Source organism: Carassius auratus, chromosome 23 (genome assembly GCF_003368295.1).
Source record: "Carassius auratus strain Wakin chromosome 23, ASM336829v1, whole genome shotgun sequence".
NCBI lineage: Eukaryota > Metazoa > Chordata > Actinopteri > Cypriniformes > Cyprinidae > Carassius > Carassius auratus.
Window position 1 is genome coordinate 11333691 of NC_039265.1, and position 19184 is coordinate 11352874.

At 34.4% G+C, this 19184-nt stretch overlaps 1 protein-coding gene across 1 annotated transcript; it reads right to left on the bottom strand.

Annotated features, from left to right (window-relative positions):
• Positions 1 to 1153: 1153 nt before the first annotated feature.
• Positions 1154 to 16265, bottom strand: LOC113041316 (serine/threonine-protein kinase 35-like). Its single transcript, XM_026199784.1, has 3 exons — positions 15552 to 16265; positions 11038 to 11800; positions 1154 to 3569 (listed from the first exon to the last, which is right to left on the bottom strand). Exons 1-2 carry the CDS (start codon positions 16069 to 16071, stop codon positions 11082 to 11084), a joined length of 1239 nt encoding a protein of 412 aa, XP_026055569.1. The 5' UTR covers positions 16072 to 16265; the 3' UTR covers positions 1154 to 3569; positions 11038 to 11081.
• Positions 16266 to 19184: the final 2919 nt, after the last annotated feature.

Here is a 19184-nt window from a genome sequence, read left to right on the forward strand (position 1 = left end):
TTATTCAACTCTCTGAGATTAATTACAGTCGTGGTCTGATTCTTCTTCATAATGCGAGCTGATAATGATTCACATGAACCTTATCCATCTTCAATGAGCGCCAGTTAATTTGACATTTGGCCTGAAAAAAAAAAAGAGCTTGGAGGATCTCAGAGATGAAAACACAACTAAAGAGTCACGCTCATCAACAAGATGACGTTCATCTGATGAAACACGTTTATCATCTAATATGTTTGTTTCATCTTCTGTTTTACCGACTTTTTGCACCATACTTCATCAACATCAAACCAGAAATAAACTAATTTATTATTTAGCATCGCATCACAAGAAAGTTTTCATGTAAAAAATTTGTTATAATAACACTTTTGTTCAGCAAGCATGCGTTAAACTGAACAGTGACAGTATAAAGACATTTATAATGTTACAAAGACATAAACGCCGTTCTTTAGAACTTTCTACGAAAGAATCATGTAAAATGTGTCAGTTTCCAAAAAAATATGAAGCAGTATTTTTTTTTTTTAACACTGATAATAATCAGAAATGTTTCTTGAGCAGAAAATTAGCATATTAGAATGATTTCTGAAGATCATGTGACACTGGAGTAAATGTGCTGAAAATTAAGCTTTGATCACAAAAATAAAATACATTTTACAATATATTTACATAGAAAACAGATATTTTGAATTGCAATAATATTTTAGAATTTTATTCAAATTTACTATATTTTATAACAATTTTTTTTTTTTTAGGAAAAATAGACTTTCTTTAAAAAAACATAAGAACACTGCCGACTGCATGTAGTGTAATTGAATCGAAATGGTGTATTTAATGAGAAATGTAAATCTTTTTTATTTATTTATTTATTTATAAGTCATAAATATGAGATGAGAAAAAAATATTTTTTTCAAAAAAATTAGAAATAGATAAAATTATGATAGTCCATGGGATTAAAAATCGTAATAATGACAAATAGAAATAAGATCATAAAAAGTCATAATTACAGCATAAAATGTAGAAATTATAACAAATGTCATAATTGTCAGATAAGTCTGATTACAGTAGAAATAAAGTCAAATTATGACAGTAATTATACGATAAAAAGGCATAACTGTGACAAAGCAAAACCTCATAATACACATCAAGCAAGACACAATTATTTTCTCCGATTTCTTTATTTCAACAAAACAAGAGACTACACACAATTTAAAAAGACTGCTTTGTAAAAACATCAAATGGCTCATAGCATCATCAACCAAACCCAGTTCAATATTAACCACAAGAAGACATTTGCACAATATAAAACTTCTGTAATCTCAAAATAATCAGTGAAACTCGGACAGAAAGAAAACAACTAGAAAGAGAAGAGTTTGGTTTGCGTGTCTGTAGTGATTAGTCAGTGTGCGTATCTCTGGTTAGGTTAGTATCGTTAAATAGTCGTCGTGTTTGTTTGACCCGCAAACCTTTTTCAGTGAACACCTGAGGGACAAGAAACATGACGTTACTGACGAGTCCATGAGGTTTTTTTGGTATTTCAAGGTGAGTTACACTAAAAGTCTGATCCTAACAACTTCAGACCTCCAACGTCCTTGGAAAAATATCAACTTGTCTCGATAAAAGAACAACTAGAACTAGTTCCCTGTAAGTGAAGAAACCTGAAGAAAGCCTCTGAAACACTGAAGAGGAGGAACTATATCCATCAATAAAGAGATCATGTGCGATAAATGCAAAGATATTTTAGTTTTACTATAAAAGCTCTGGTTCTGCAACTCGTTCATCCAAAAAACAACATAAACAGTGAAATGTCTGTTTGAGATGCTATGGATAAAAGTACTGCCACTGAAAAGATGCGACACACGACGATAGTGAGGGAAAGTGAGGTAGAAACACTAAGAATGTAAACTAAAACACTGACAGACGAAAAAAACGAATTCTCACTGGCTGGTACAAATGTCCAGTTCACAGGAAAAAAAAAATGCGACCGGCTTCTTATTGTGACCTTTTATGTTCACCTTAAAAATCTTCACTTTCTCATTCCCTTCAAGATGTACAGTACATGAGTTTGTTTCTTCATCAGATTTGGAGAAATGTAGCATTGCATCACTTGCTCCCCACTGGATCCTCTGCAGTGAATGGGTGCCGTCAGAATGAGAGTCCAAACAGCTGATAAAAACATCACAATAATCCACATATAACGCTAATCCACATCGCTCTAGTCTGACGGCACCCATCCACTGCAGAAGATCTATCGCTATATAGAAGATCTATATCCATTTCTCCAATTTCTGACAAAGAAACAATCATCCACATCTTGGATGGCTTGAAAACTGTTCTTTCAACCGTGAATGTGCTCAGGAGTACAAGTAACATGCATCTTTCAATTTAAAGCCTTTTTTCTTTTAAACAAAGATCTGATATCTGGCACAGCTGTAAAGTAGTGTGTTGAGGTTAAGAGAAATCCAGTTAGAGTGACATTCCGTTTGGAATCACGTGATGCGGGGCGCTACAATTCAAACATTTCAAACTGTTCCATTCTAACGGAACCGAAACATTCCAGACAATGTGAATGTGACGCCTGTCTTAAAGCTTTTTTGATGTGAAGAGCCAAAAGGAAATCAGACATTTTGCTACAACAATGTGAAGTCAGATGAAAACCAAGGTTAACAACAACAAAACTCATTTGATCCCTCGTCTAATTATTGACACAAAGTCGAGTCTGCATAGAAAATCAAACAATCTCCTGTTCAATGGCATTAGTACAAATAATAGTCTGCTTTTGTTCTAGATCTAGATGAAGTGGCTACAATAGAAGGAATTGGATTAAAGAAAAAGAAGTTACTTGACAAAACTTGTAACCGCATTAATGGATCATATATATATTTAGCATTTATTTAGCAAATGCAAATGCAAATGCAAATGCAAAAAAAAAAAAAAAAAAAAAAAAGAGAACCAATCCAACACTTTCTAAAAATGTTAAAATAAGGCACAAAGGGGGAGTTTTTGTTTAAAGAGGTGCTGTTGTTCGGGTCAGGTGTATTTCCAGCTACAGGAGAGACGGGTCACTACCAACCCAGTCATTCACATTATATCATTCACAGTGTGTCTTCATGTTTGTGAGTTTTATTATTACTTCCTTCTCTGTCGTCCTGTGAATATTTTAGAGCATTCACCACAAACATCTAACTATTTACATCTGTACTGTCTGGATTTCACAGAGGTGCAGACGGGATATATCTGTTTGAGGACATAGTGCAATGTGTGTGTGTGTGTGTGTGTGTGTATAAACCTGGTCTGAAACATCAGCACAGTCACAGCAGAGAACGAGAGGAACGTGGAAACATTGCTGGTGAGATCCGAGCAGGAAACACATGGTCAGTTTGGAAGACTTGCATGAGGATCCGGAGTAGAAAACGAGCGTGTTAATAAAGAAGACTGCATAGCATTTCCTTGTGAGGGTTTTAAATAGAAATATTAAGTCATTTGATTTCACTTCTGCTTTTTGGAAGCGGTCACGAAATGAAATTCAGTTCAAGGATCCATTGTCCCTTTTTCATTTCCATCGCTGGGCAAACCTGTAGAGAGAGCAAAACAAAACGGTTACTCAACCGTACTCTCATTTTCACCAAATACCACACAAAATCCTGATTTGGTGAATGAAATTATGGTGGACAAATTTAATTATGGCATCCCAAGTCATAATTCTAACACAAAAAGTCTAATTTATGAAAGTAAAAAGCTGAAATTAGGACTTTTTGTCATAATTATGACTTTTTAAGGTGTAATCTAAAAAATGTACTAGCCAATCGCGATTCAATTACCAAGATGTTCGTAGAGGGTTGTTATGTCATAATTATCTAATAAATGTGCCAAATTGTCTGCAAATATTATCAAGTATCTCATAATTACATCTTTTTATCTCATAATTATGCATTTTTATATCTCATAGTTGATTTTCTAGCTCATCATTTTAAATTTGTATGCCATAATTTGTACTTTTTAGGTTGTAATTATTCCTTATCCATAATTATGATAAGTTAATCTCATAATTTTTATAAGTTTTAAACACAATTATTGCTTCGTATCTCATAATCTTGATTTATATGTCATAATTATGACTTCTGTACCTCATAATTGCTACTTGTTTTAATTATGAATGATACTTTTTATGATTTAATTATTACTTAGCATCTCAATTTTGATTTATGTTAAAATTTTTCCCTTGAATTCAAAATGTTTCATTTCAAAAGTCATTTTTATTTGATATTTCATATATTTGACATTTTAAGTCAAACTTATATGGCCTTTTATCTCATTAATCATAATTGCATTGCAACTTTTTAAGTCATAATTTCTACTTTTTAGGCCACAATTATTACATAGTATCTAATTATTTTGGCTTTTAATGTCATAACTATTACTTTTTAGGTTTAATTATTTCTTATAATCTCATCATTTTTATTCATATCATAATTTCACCTTTTAAGTTTAAATTTTTAAGTTGTATTTATCATCTAGTATCTCATTATTTCACCCATTTGTGTCATAATCATGACTTTTAATACTTATCCCATAATTGTAACCTTTTATGTAATAATTTCTACTTTTTAGGCCATTGTTATTTCTTAGTATTTCATCATTTTGGCTTCTTATTTTATACGTTCATATATCATAATTGCGGATTTTAGTCATAATTATGACTTAAATTACTTGGTAGTACTCATAATTTTGACCTGACTTTTTAATTTTTAAATTTTACCTTTTAAATCCAAATTTTTACTGTAAGGTCATATTTATTAACACTAATCTGTCATATATTTTATGTCATAATTATGACTTTTATATCTCATAACTCCCATTATTTCTGTCGTCCACGCTCAAGCATACTTTAAAAGACATGAGCGACTGCATGCAAGACAAACTTGAACTTTAAAAATAAGTAAGCAATGGTTATATTTAGCAAGCATCATGGATAACTTCTTTCTGAAAACCCAATAATCCAGTGCATGACGGGTTAGCAGCTGATATCTGAGCTCAACACAGTAACATGCAGGTGTTGACAGATGTGGTCGGAGTCAGCAGGATGCCTCCACAGTAGCTGTGGTTGTGTAACTACATGTGGGCTTCCTTCCAAACATCACATGAAAACTTGTTTTTCCTCGCCACTGAACGAACCTGATGCATGGAGACTATGATACTTCTGATTGATACGGCGCACTATAATCACAGACTACACGGCTGGCTTGTAATCGCAGGTCCATGTGTCGGACAGCTGGCCACGAGATGATTTACTGATGCAACATGGTGTCATCCAAGCTGTTTCTGCATCAGATCCGATTTCATCTCCGGCCAGCTATGGCTGTACACAATCCGATAATGCCGTCTGTCCAATTGTTTTTCTGAGTTTGACCTGATCAGATGTACTTTACAGAGAGATTTTTCACAAAAGGACTACATAAACTAATTGGGTAAATACAAAACTAACAAATAAGTGAACTCACAAATAAAAAATTACATATTAAAAAGCATTATAAAAAAATGCATGCATGAATAAATGTTTTTATAAAATTATGAAACATTATTCATACGAATTAATGTTATAATAGTCCCATAATAGTTCTTAACCAATTTTAAAAACAACATCTGCTATAAGTAATTAAAATAATAATAATTCAATTAATACTTATTTTTTTTAATCACAATTAATTAAAGAAACAGAAAGTAACATTAAATCAAACAATCAGAAAGACTGAAATATTTTATTTTATTTTTTTGTAAAATGTATAATAATAATAATTCAATTAATACTTATTATTTTTAATAACAATTAATTAAAGAAACAGAAAGTAACATTAAATTAAACAATCAGAAAGACTGAAATATTTTATTTTACTTTTTTGTAAAATGTACTTTGTTCTAATTGACTTTGGAAAAAAAAAAAGTTTTAGAGTGTAAAAAGGACTTCAGTTTCACATCTTATATTAGGCTTTTGATTTAATAGTTTGAAAATATTTTATACATGAACTTAATCTGAAGACTTAGAAAAAAAGCAGCCTTTTCGCATCATTTTAAGAAGAATAAGAAAACAAGCAGCCCGATTAAAAAGTGTGCTAAATAAATGAAAAAACAGCATGTTTTCATGCTTGCATAACAGCCTATAAACCCTCACTCCTCCCCGACAATCGTGAAAAACACTCCTGAACCAGCCCCAGCTTCCCCAAAGGAGCCTGAATCTCCACAACGCAAACAAACAATGTTGCTTTTGGATTAAATTTAACAAGACATGAGTTCTGAAAAGAGACAAATGCTCTGTTAAATGCATTAGTTCCTGTCTAATCAAACGACAGTCGAACATTAATTTGTCTTTATTGACTTTATCTACAATATTTAGACTTCTAAAACCGCTTTATCCATTTAATGATTTACTTGCCACAATAATGACTTTTCTTGATTAATCAGATTATTCGGCATATGATTTAACTTATTAAAGAGTTTCATCGTTTGACAGTCTTACATTTAAATAAATTAAACAGAAAGGGAAAAATATGGTAGTTATGATTCAGATATAACTGATTCAGCAAATGTGCTATATCTTACAATAAAAATAACAAACCCAGCAAATATGTGTTAGTATTATTACAAATAATGAGTTTAAATATAAATAAACCATATAATAAAATTCAATAATAATAATAACAACCATAAGTTAAAATACATTAATAAAAAAGGAACAATAGTGTATTAAACAAATTGAATATTAAATAATTAAATAGGTAAATTACACTTTATTGAATATTATAAAACATTAAAAAGTAAATAAGTAATTTAAAAAAATATTAATACAAGCATTTTTTATAATACTTTTTAATACTTTATTTTTTATTTATTTATTTTGAGATTATTTGTTGGTTTTCATATATTAAATAATTAAATTGGTAAATTGCACTTTATTAAATATTTTAAAACATTAAGTATCAAAACCAGTAACGTTAAATAGAAAAAAACAAATAAACAAGATAATAAACAATAAAATGACAAATAACAATTATTATGACACATGTTAATTATCGATAGTGTGATTTTTTTTATAGTTCTTATGAAAAATAATAAAATTAGATATTAAAAATAATAAAATTGATTATTATTATTATTAGTGGTAGTAGTTAAATAAAATCTAATATTAAAAATAACAATAATATATATATATATATACATAACTAAAAGTACTAAAATGAAAGCTAGGAAATTAGGAAACATTATTATTGAAGGAAGAATATAATCTACATACTCTCACACATAATATGTATTTTCATTCCTGTGGTGTAAATGACTGAACGTGAGATTATTTTATACAAAAATAAGCAATCTATGATTACTGCGAATGTTTATGTTATATTAGTATATTTGAAGGATCCAGCACATTAGTGATGGTTGATGTGAGTGGTGTACTCAGTAATACAGACGCAGTATACACAGGAGCAACTGGCTGGAAGGCAAAGAACAAAATGTTCTGAACGTGAGCAGAGACACCTCTGCTGTGTGGGGTCAGGGAGGGCTTCTGTGCACAGCTGCAATCATCTCCTCGTCCCAGGATAAAAGTCTAAGGGAACGGAAAGCGCTCGGGGTGTAAATACACAAAAATACCCCCTAAAACACCCCCCCGTGAGACGAACAGCCAGACCAGCTTGTTTTGACGGATGGCTGCCTCCATTCAGGCCGTTCGGGAGAGAAAGCAGGGAGTTGCATAACCGCTCTATAAGCTTTCTGAACGAATGACGCATGAGTCACATCCATACGGCCCGTGCACACGACGCTCAACCCATCTGACACCAAATAAGCCGGCGTCACTGTATTTCACTGGAGATGCGTGCTAGACTGAGCGAGTCATTGTTTTAGTATGCTCTCGCCTCGGGACACCAACACAACGAGTTTTGATTAAAATTGTGCTATAAAGCCGCTTCTAAAATGCATTTCATTTCCTCTGGCCTCTTCAGTTGAATCGCATCCAATGCAAAATCCTTAAAAGAATGCAATAAACTCTGCTGGAACGCCATTCCTGTATTACTGAAGTTGCATAAAAATCACTTCTTATACCCAAAACGTGAAGCACCTGGTTTAGCGTTTAAAATTGGACTTTATTAAGACTTTAAGATGTTCATTAAATTAAAGCCTTTAATTACTTGCCAGAATAATGTCATATATTTTGGTTTATTTTATTATAAATATTTAAATATTACATATAAGAATATACATATTTTAGGAAATCTTGATATGGACAATACATTTTGATTAATAAAATATTTAATTTTATTAAAATGCACAAAAGAGGACAAACATACAGTTATAATTATTACTAAAAATAAATAAACATTGGAGATTTAGCCAATTTTACTGATTTTGTGACTGATTATTTAGTATAAGATTCCAACATGATTCCAAACAAACACATAAATATTTTAATATTAATTAATTTAATAAAATAACAAACATAAACATTGTGAAATTAACTATTATGAATAACTGACATCATTTTACACATCATATTTGCATTATTTGAATTAAAACCACACAAACAGAGCCTCAGTATGATTTGAACACAAATGCTAAAGAGGGCTTCTAAAATGCATTTCATTTCCTGTGGCCTTTCCAGTTGAATCCCATCCAATGCAAAACCCATAAAAGATTGCAATAAACCCAAAACATGCAGCACCTGGTTGGGAGTATGTGGCGTATTAAACTCTGACGCTATCGCCTCTGGCAGACTGCATTCTGCTGCTAAAACGGTGTCGGATCTTGTTAATCAGATCATTCGTGGAGCTCAGGGTGTGGCGTCAGAAAACTAAACAGGCCTGTGAGTTGAGCGATGGGTACATGCTGCCCCCGAGGCCAAATACATGGGTTTGCACCAGAAACGATGAGGAGTTCTTCAATAGTTGAAGAACTCTAGCTTGGATTAAAACCAATTTGGTACATTGAGTACTTTAACACTTATGTACTCCAAAGGCTGCCAATAGGGTGCTGAAGATATGACATATTTTGTAGACCTATTTTCAACATTATGTGGTCTTCAGATGGTCTTTTTTTAAAACACAATAAGTATCAGCGGTGTGCGAAGTGACCAACATTTGGTTTTTGACCAATGAAAATGTGTACAATTTAACAATTGGTTAGGTTTGTTAAATTATGGAGCCATATTGATATCCCAATATCTCAGGGAATGAACCATACAGGACCTTAAAAATAAGGATACCAAAATAAAAGTTTGTTAAAAGACAAAATCTAAAAGGATATTAAGATATCTGTAGTACTATGTGAGTTACAGCCATGAAAACTTAAAAAGAAAAAGAAAAAAAGTGCTTTTCCCCCATTTTTGAACCATCACAATTGGAATATAATGCCAAAAAGATCGCTAAAGTTTACTAACAGACATACCAATCTCTGTGTAAATTTTTTTTTATAAATGCTGCTGCCATCATTCTAAAGTCAAAGACAGTTGTTTACTTTATGTAATCCACTATGTGATCCCCTCTACAAAACAGTGCATTACTCTAGTAGACATTGAATATTTTGGTTTTTATCACGATTCATGATTGTCTCCAGAAAAAATAAATAAATCGGAGTATTATAATAGGTTATATTACTCTTGCCAAGCTTCGATTTCTGAGAGATGCATGGAGAGGGTGCCTGATTTGCGCTCTTTTCATTCACAAAGTTTAAATTCATTCACATCACACTCCATTGCGTGACTTTAGAGGTTTGTGTGTAATATTGCACTGATCCCCTGGCTCAACTTATCTAGCAAACACCAGACTGTGCCAGCCTCAGTCAAATATTCAGGCAGAATTATTCCTTATCCATTATTCGTTTTTGATGCCATTATCTGTGCCATTCCGAATAAGGTATTCTGGTTCCTAATTATTACATTACATTTTTTGATTTTATATGCAACATAGATAAAGTCATAGAAAGTAACAGCTACACGCAATAGTGTAATACTAAAATTCAAGACTCAACTAGTCTTGCAAGCCCTAGGCAAAACACAAAATTAGGTAACAATAAAACATATGGTGAAGAAAATATAAAACATTTCATAGGGCCCTAAACATGTAATTTTTGTTAAACCTTTAATAAATTTATGAGAAAATGTATAAGTTTTCAGATTTTAATTAATTAATAGATGCTTTTTGATTAATTCAATTTAATTAAACCAGAAAAAAAACAGAATCCAAAAAAATAAAAAATAAAAAAATAAAAATGGATTTAATTCATAGGGCCCTATATATGCTAATTTGACTAGAAACACTGGAGACGGAAATGCAAAGCATCCTTCCAGTTAAGAGTCAGACATGAATTTTGTGTTCAGGAAAAATGTCTATAAGATTTTTGCAATAAAATATCCAATAACCACTTGGACAGTGTAATATTTTTCATTCAGTTGTGTACTTGTTATCTTAAAAGCTCCCAACGATTTGGAAATCCAGAGAAATTTCAGTTTTAAATAATGACACATCCCTGGTCATTATCAACTATCAATGACGCAAAATCTGTGCTATCCTCGGTTACTACAACTCACATGGAGAAATGCGGAAGTGTCAGTTATACTGCATGCAGAACGCCACTGTGGTGCATTTACGTTATCATGGAACACAACTACACTTTGGAAAGTACAGAAAATTACAAAAAATTTAAGCAAGAAGGCATTAGGACAAACACAGAAATAAAACTAGAATTAATATCTGCGTTGCATTTCCAAATTGGAGAGAGCTTCCGGTAGGCAAATATCATCTGTGAAAATTATTTGGTGAAAATAACATCTCTCATCGTTACATGCGCCATCATTGCGTCATCGAGCTTCGCCTCTGTTATTGTTTTGAAAATGCGACCTCTACTGGCGAAAACTTACATATTGTGCCTTTAATACATTTCAACAACCCAAGAGGTCTCGTTTTAATTCATAATGGGATTTAAACTGCACTCTTGACTTTTGGTCTGAGGTGAACAAAAATGGTGAACACAGCATCTAAAATTTTACTTGCAACCCACCTGAAAAATGTGCATGCTCGCTTTCTTCATCCAATGGGTTTGGCTTACGCCGCCCATGTGACTTGGTCCATTCTAACCTCCAACTGAGACGCGTCGGGCCGGTCCTGCGGGTTGACCGCCAACATGTCCTGCAGAAGCCGCCTGACGCCTTCAGACATGATGCTCCGCGTCTTCTGTGGGATGTTCAGGACCATCTTTGGGTTCTCTAGCAGGGCTTCACCCACCGGGACGATCTCGGTCCCCTGGCGGACGTATGTGCCGAGGAGCTCTCGCTTGGACTCGGCGTCGATGAACGTGATCCGCTCGATCATGGCCCAAATGATGATGCCGAGAGCAAAAATGTCCGCTTTGGCAGTGTAGTGTCCCTCCCACACCTCCGGAGCCATGTAGAAGTCGGAGCCGCATGCTGACGACAGCCAGAATTTGTTAATGTTCACCATGTTTTTGTTCACCTGGTTGTCGCCTTCGCTCTCCATGCAGCTGAGTGCCGCGCAAACCTTGCTGAGGCCGAAGTCGGCGACCTTGATGACCGGATCGCCGGATTTCTGCGAGATGAGAATGTTGTCTGGTTTGAGGTCCCGGTGGACGATGTTGTTCTTATGGAGGAAGGCCACAGCGCTGGTCATCTGCTTCATGAAACTACGGTTGGTCCGTGGATCAGGCCGCCGTGAGAGGATGTACTGGTTGAGGTCGCCGCCGTCGCAGAACTCCATAACAAACCAAAGATAACACGGTTCCTCTGGGTAACCCAAGATACGCTCACCTGGAAAGATAATAGAATACAGTTAGCGACTCTTCTGCTCACCAAGGCTGCAATTATTTGACTAAAAATGCAGTTAAATCAGTTATATTGTGAAATAATATAACAATTTGAAATAACTTTGTTCCATTACAATATATTGTAAAATGTAATTTATTCCTGCGATCAAATCTGTATTTTCAGCATCATTCCTCCAGTCTTCAGTGTCACATGATCCTTCAGAAATCAGTGTAATATCCAATCCAATTGATACATTTTGATAGATTTTTTTATTTTAATATCACTGAGGTACTATAGTACTAAGTATATTTTAGATTAATTTTTATTTTCATATTTAACTATTTTATTATTAGTTATTAGTATTATTAGTTATTATTAGTTTTTTTATATTCGTCCTATTCTTTTTTAATTTTGGTTAAAGATTTATTAATTTTATTGTGTGTTTTGTTTATATCTTTATTCGTTTTATTTGTTAAATGTCTGCGTAATTTTTTATTCCTTTTTATTTCCTTGGCAAGTATGTTAGTTGCCTTGGCAAGTAGGTTAGTTATTTTATTATATATACATTTATATTTTTAATTGTAGTTTCTTTCAAGCAATTATTATTATTATTATTATTTAATTTTTTTGTATGGCTTTATTATTCAACTTTAATAACCCTGGTTAAAATTATCATTTGTTTGAGGTTAGAGTAAACCACTGATGGCAGATCAAACCCACTCCTAAATCTCCTCATGTGCTTCATTGAGTTATTTGTGCTGAGTCAGACGAAACGGCTCTTTATTGAATGTCGCTGGTTTCTAACTGATAAGCTGCTGTTTCTGGCTCGTTAACAAACTGACATGGTTGTGTTTGATTAATCCCAGTCCTGTTCAAACTACAGCAGCTTTACTGTTCATACTCCGAGCCTTAGAACTTCATTGTTGATTTAGCTAACGCAGACAGGCTAGCAAAACACCGATCAGACGTTAGCTGAGCGGCATGTTTGGAGGCTTTCCAAAGAGCCCCGTATGAGAGTAAACCCTGATAATCTGTCTGTGTTCTGTGATAACCAACATCGCTTAGCTTCAGGAAACAAGGGTTAGGGAAATGCATGGAGATATGCTTACTGGCAAAACTGACCTATGCAGGTCACAAATGCAGAATGACTGCTCTGTAATACCCATAAAAACTTTAAAATTCATGAAAAAATTTTGGAATTTATATTGCAGAGTAAATGCACCAATCTACAGCATTCAACGACTCAGATTTTGTTATGGTGCAATGATTTTAAAATAAATCTTGATCCTGTAATCTGTATCAACTGCACAATGACAGTATATTAATAAATCTACTAGAAATACTTAAGGTCAAAGAGCTTTGACTGGCAATAAAAAAAAAATAATTCTTGTGATAAATTAAACTGTGATCCATAAATGTGTTTATTAGCCAAATGAGCTAGAAAAATACATTCAAATAACTCCTAAACAAGCCTGTCGCGTCTGGATTAGTTTTTCCATTGTGGACGAGGCCAGTAAATGGTGACACTTACATAACAGGCAGTCAGCACAAAATAGATCCTGCTACTGCTGAGGCCAACCACAAATATAGCACTCGCACGACACCACAAACACGCAACCTCAACACACCAAATCACAAAACACCAACGTCCCGTTTCAAGAATTATACACATTATGTGTCTCATTTCCTTTTGTGTGAATACATATATTCACAAATCCCATTTAAATCCATTTTTTATGGAGTACAGATGACTGACTGCAGGATGTGTAAATAATTCATGTCAAAACTATATTCAGGGTTCACGTGCATGGAAATATCAGAAGAAAAAATTAATAAATAATAATAATAATATGATTTCCAGGCCTACTAAAATACAAAATAATACAATTTCAACAACTAATAAAAATGTATATTTCCAATTAGATTTTTTAAGTTATGCACTAAAACACCTCAAACTGAACTTTTGAGACTGCAATTACTTAAAAATTAACCTTTATCTAGTAAATTTCTTCAAAAACTACTTGCATTCTGCTCAGTGACAGTAGACTTCAATCTGATTTTGACAGCATGCCCATAGATGACAATATTATTTAATCTACTGGAAAAAGAGACTCAAACTTTGAAAACTGCTCACAAAGACTAAAGCATATTAACAGAAGTGATATTGGCCTATATGGGAGAGAAGGGGTTAATGCATGATGGGTGCTAGAACATGATGTTCCCTCACGCACAGAATGCCTTCTCTTCCTATGTATAGCAGAGATGGGGACTCGAGTTTGAGACTCGGACTCGAGTGCGACTTAAGTCGCACAAACAGTGACTTCAGACTCGACTTCAGACTCGTCCTCGAAAGACTTCAGACTCGACTCGGACTCGAGCTCCGGGACTCGTGAACAATGTTAATTTTTAGTAAACGTCAGATGAGCTCGCTGTTAGAGTTGTGACGTTCGCGAACGAACCGATTCTTTTGAACGGCTCATAAACATGAACGATGGGAGCCGAGTCACGGCTGGAGGGGAGCCGTTCTTTCTGTCGCTCTTTTTTCCTATGCGTTTTTCAGAGCGCGTGTTTCACACAGATGCACACAAATGAGCTCCTCCGCGAGACAGAACAGTTATAGGGGGAGGGGCGCACCCAGCGCAGGCCAACCCTTTATAGCGTGATGATATTAGTTGTTAGTTGTGCACGCATCCTTCACGGGAGTATTCCAGTGGAAAAAAACCTGCGTGCCTCTGTCATTGGGTAGGAGCGAAGCCATGACGTTTTGCACAGATATTCATTGCAGCCCACTTTGTTATTGTTCATTGACTTGAAGGGGCTGATGTCCTATTTGCAAAGTTTACAGTAGTAATAGTATGTAGACATTTCCATTTTATTTATTCTAATTTTATCTACTTTAAATATTTTTGGTTCTCTATCAACATGCTCTTGTGTGATAACAATGTTCTTGTGTGGAAGTGTTTGTAGTAAAAGCTGTTTTGCACAGTAATTCATTGCAGCCGGCTTTGTTTTTGATGTTTATTTGTGAGTAGGTATTGTATGAATAACATAAGTCAGCGTAGTTTTGTTCATTCTTAAGCCAGACAAGAGGTGTGCAGCTATACAGCCAGGACAGACAGAAGGCCATTACTGAATCCATAAATGCAAAATACAGATATTAACTTAAAAGTAAAGCATTCTTGGTGTTTTTGTCATGTTGCAATAGCCTGTTTACACTGATTATATACCAAAATCAAAGTTGATATTGTATGCTAATAAATAGAGTTGTCATAATAACATATTACATGCTTTGAATTCCTTATATATAGATATGCAGTGTTCTAAGCAGCTTGGATGGGTCGCTGTACGTGATGCAACATTTATTATAACCAGAGACTTAATATAATAAAGAGACTTGAGACTTGACTTGGACTCTAGCTCAGAGACTTGAGACTTGACTTGGACTCTAGCTCAGAGACTTGAGACTTGACTTGGACTCTAGCTCAGAGACTTGAGACTTGACTTGGACTCTAGCTCAGAGACTTGTGAGCATCTCTGATGTATAGTGACATGCATTAAAGATGCCCAGTACAAGCATGTATTACATTAAAATTGCAATTTGTCATGCTTGCAAAGTTGCATTGCTTTTATGCACCTCAAAATGCATATGTGCTACAACACTAAACCATCCACTTCTTGTGTTGACACTCAAAAAAATATATATATATCAGTTCATATTATGACAACAACATGCAACAGCTCTACAGTTCTTTACCTTTGAGTGAAGTTTCAACTAATCTCAAATACTGTTTGTTTCGTTTGTTCCCGTGGCTCATTTTCTGTGCCATCCCGTTTCTCTGCAGCACGCACTCCTCCAGCTGCACCACGTTCTCGTGCTTCTTCTCCAGGCTCGCCAGGGCCCAGAACTCGGCCAGAGCCAGCTCCACTTTCTCGGGCGCGTCGCAGCGGAGCTTCTTCACGGCCACGCGGGCTCCGGACCTGCGGGCGACGGCCTCGTACACCACACCGTAGCTCCCGCGACCAACCTCCCGGATCAAGCTATACCTGGGCGTCTTCAGGAACACGGCGGGATGGAGACTGTCACGCTTGAGGAAGCCCGTGGAGAAACAGTCCTCCTCCTCCATGAGCTCCTCGTCGTCCTCGTTGGTCTCCACAGGCAGCGGGCGCAGGACTTTACCTTCATCCCGCCTCATGTGTGCGCTGGGCGGCTTGGCTCGCTTGCAGCTCCGCCGGAGGCGCGCTAGTCTCCCCTGTGTGCCGTTGCGCAGCTCCATGAGTTTATTACCCCCTGTGTTAACATATGTTTCGGGGCAATAATCCTATTTTTCATAACGTCTCTGAAAAGCTGCGGGAGTTGTCACTTTTGGGGAAACTCGACAGGTTTGTTTGTGTCTTTTTGTCACTTCCTCCATCAAACGTCTCTGACTGACATAAACAACATCAACTCGAGCGGGGAGGGGGCGTGGCATCAGCGGGCTGTTCCATTTCATTCATAATACGGGGGAGGCGTGTCACAAATGCGAACAATTTTCCTAGTTTAAACACCATTTAAACGATTTATTCGCACAATGTGCTTAAAAATATACGAATACCAAAAGCAATACTATTTAAGGTGTTTTGTTCTTCATATTCTTTCCCCCCAAAATGTATACATTTAGTTAGAAGTTAATCGTTCCGCCCAAGCCTATGTGTGACCTTTAACTGTCTATGTGTGTGACCCTTGACCACAAAAGCAGGCATACAGGTGCTGGTCGTAAAATTAGAATATCATCAAAAAGTTTATTTCACTAATTCCATTAAGAATTTTGGATTTTCCTTAGTTGTCGGTTATAATCAAAAAAGTTAAAAGAGATTTGAAATTTGAGTGTATTTGATGTGTTAAGAACAAATACTGTTACCTGTTATACTTTTTGGTAACAGTTTTTATTTCTTTCTTTAACTATAATTACATTAGATTTATGCTACTATACTTTATGTATTTCATTTGTTAAGAAAAATGTTCATTAAATTGTGGGCCCCTTTTTATATTATAAATCAGTGGTAATACATTTATTATTGATTTGAAAAAAGTACAAGCCAGGAAGTACAATAGAATAAACAAAATACATAATAATAATAACTTAATAATAATAATAATAATAATAATAATAAAATAATGTCAAATGAAAAGATAGAAATAAAGTTAAATAAATGCATTCAAATGTTTGTCACATTTTACAGTTTCCTATTTCTCTCTCTCTCTCTCTCTCTCTCTATATATATATATATAGCCCCTATATATATATATATATATATATATATATATATATATATATATATATATATATATATATATATATATATATATATATATATATATTTCCATTTCTGTACATTAAATGCAAACGTTAATGTAAACACACCCAGCATCATTCTGTAGTTAATATGCAAATTAGGGAGATCCCTTGTACACCTCCAAAGGGGCGGGGGAATGAATGGCATATTTGCGTTGAATTAAACATTTATGCGGGTTAAATTCAGCAAACATTTTTTAAGCCTATGAAAAGACTTCGTCTCGATCGTTGTGAGTTGTTGCGCGGTGCTCCGTCCTCTGCTGCGTGGGTCTGCACGTGAGAGGAAAGGTGGCACGTGCGGTACAGCATGTACCCGCACGCAAGCACGCACGGACAGACCCTGACGTCATCAGGGGGCTGCTTCTTTATGCCAGTATATACTGCTTTGTCCTTCAGTATATGCTTCTTCGTTTTTGTTTTAGTTGTTCCATCACAATACGTAACACAAAACGTTACACTTTCTGTTACAACAAATGTTCTTTGAATGTTAAAGTTAATTAAAGGTTTATTAATTCCTTCATATTCAAAAATGTTCACAAATAAACATGGTAATTGTCTTTTGCATATCAGTCATAAAGCCATGGTCGTTGTCGTCATCATCCATATTTGGATAAATGGGAGTTGTAGAATTATATAAAATAAAAAAGTGTATAAAACAAACCATTCATTTTATATATATGTTCTATAAATCTGATGCAATTTATTTTATTTATTTAGTTATTATTTCTAAAAACGTCATTCAGTTTGTCGTTTATTTAATAAATTATTTTAATTTCAAATCATTAGCAAAAATCTTAAAAATAAATTTGCCAGTGGATTTATTATTATTATTATTATTATTATTTTATTTTGTCTCATATGTAAATGCAGTAAATTTAATGATGTTTCTCATTCAAAGTTTGATATTTGGTGCAAGTGTTGCTAAAATGGGTGTCCTCTGAATAAATAAATATCTAGATTAGAAAAGACTCAATTTGTGATTAGCTTAAGAAAGACTGAACTATGATTTTTAGCTTCTACAAAGAAAATAGTTTATTTTCTCTGTGATTTAGTGTGAAAAGTAAAATAACTGTGTCTTATGTGAGACAGAAGAATGAAATCAATTCCATTGATTTCTCCAAAGCACAAAGCTGGAGAATGGACAGAGAAAATATCATGTCTTTCAATAAACAGCTATGTAATTGAATTCAAACACCAGGGGGCCGAGCTCCAGAGTTTACAGCTTTAATTGCTGCCCACTCAATGCCAGTGATAGTTTCAGGCTGAAACAAGACGGCTGAAGATCAAATCACAAGCGCGCCGCTCTCACATCATTAAATTCTGCCTCTCCTCCTCACGTTTAGAAATTACACTGAAACACTTCAGGCATTTCAGCAATTTGATTGCATTTCCCTGTGACTCACCAGCTTGTTAACAGAACACCATCAATGGCCATTGTTTGTATTTTAGGTCATTCTGACTGCAGCTTGCTCTTGACCCTCCAAAGCCTTCGTTCGTTCTTACTGTAGGCAGATTTTTCTTTTTTTCTGCTCAAGTTTCAGGGTCACAGTATTTTATGACTCACATGCCTCTCTTTCTCCTCTTTCTCCATCATTCTCTTGTACACACCACACAATGCATCATGTCGCCTCAAGTTGCCACGGCAACATGAAGGACAGCATAGTTTTTTTTTTACAAATATAAATGAAAAAACACGCAAGCAGATTCACAACAACATGCTTGTGTTCATCTTTGGAAACGTAAAAAGCAGACCTGATATATGAATTACCCACTAATATATATATCTATATATCTATATATCTATATATATATATATATATATATATATATATCTATATCTATATCTATATATATATATATATATATATATATATATATATATATATATATATATATATATATATATATATATATATATAGATAGATATATATAATGTATGGTAACAAAGAAAATATTACTAGAAAGACTGTAAATTCAGTGTAATAATAATTCATTTTATTTATGGGCGCCTTTCAAGACACTCAAGGACACCCTACAATTATAAAATACATAA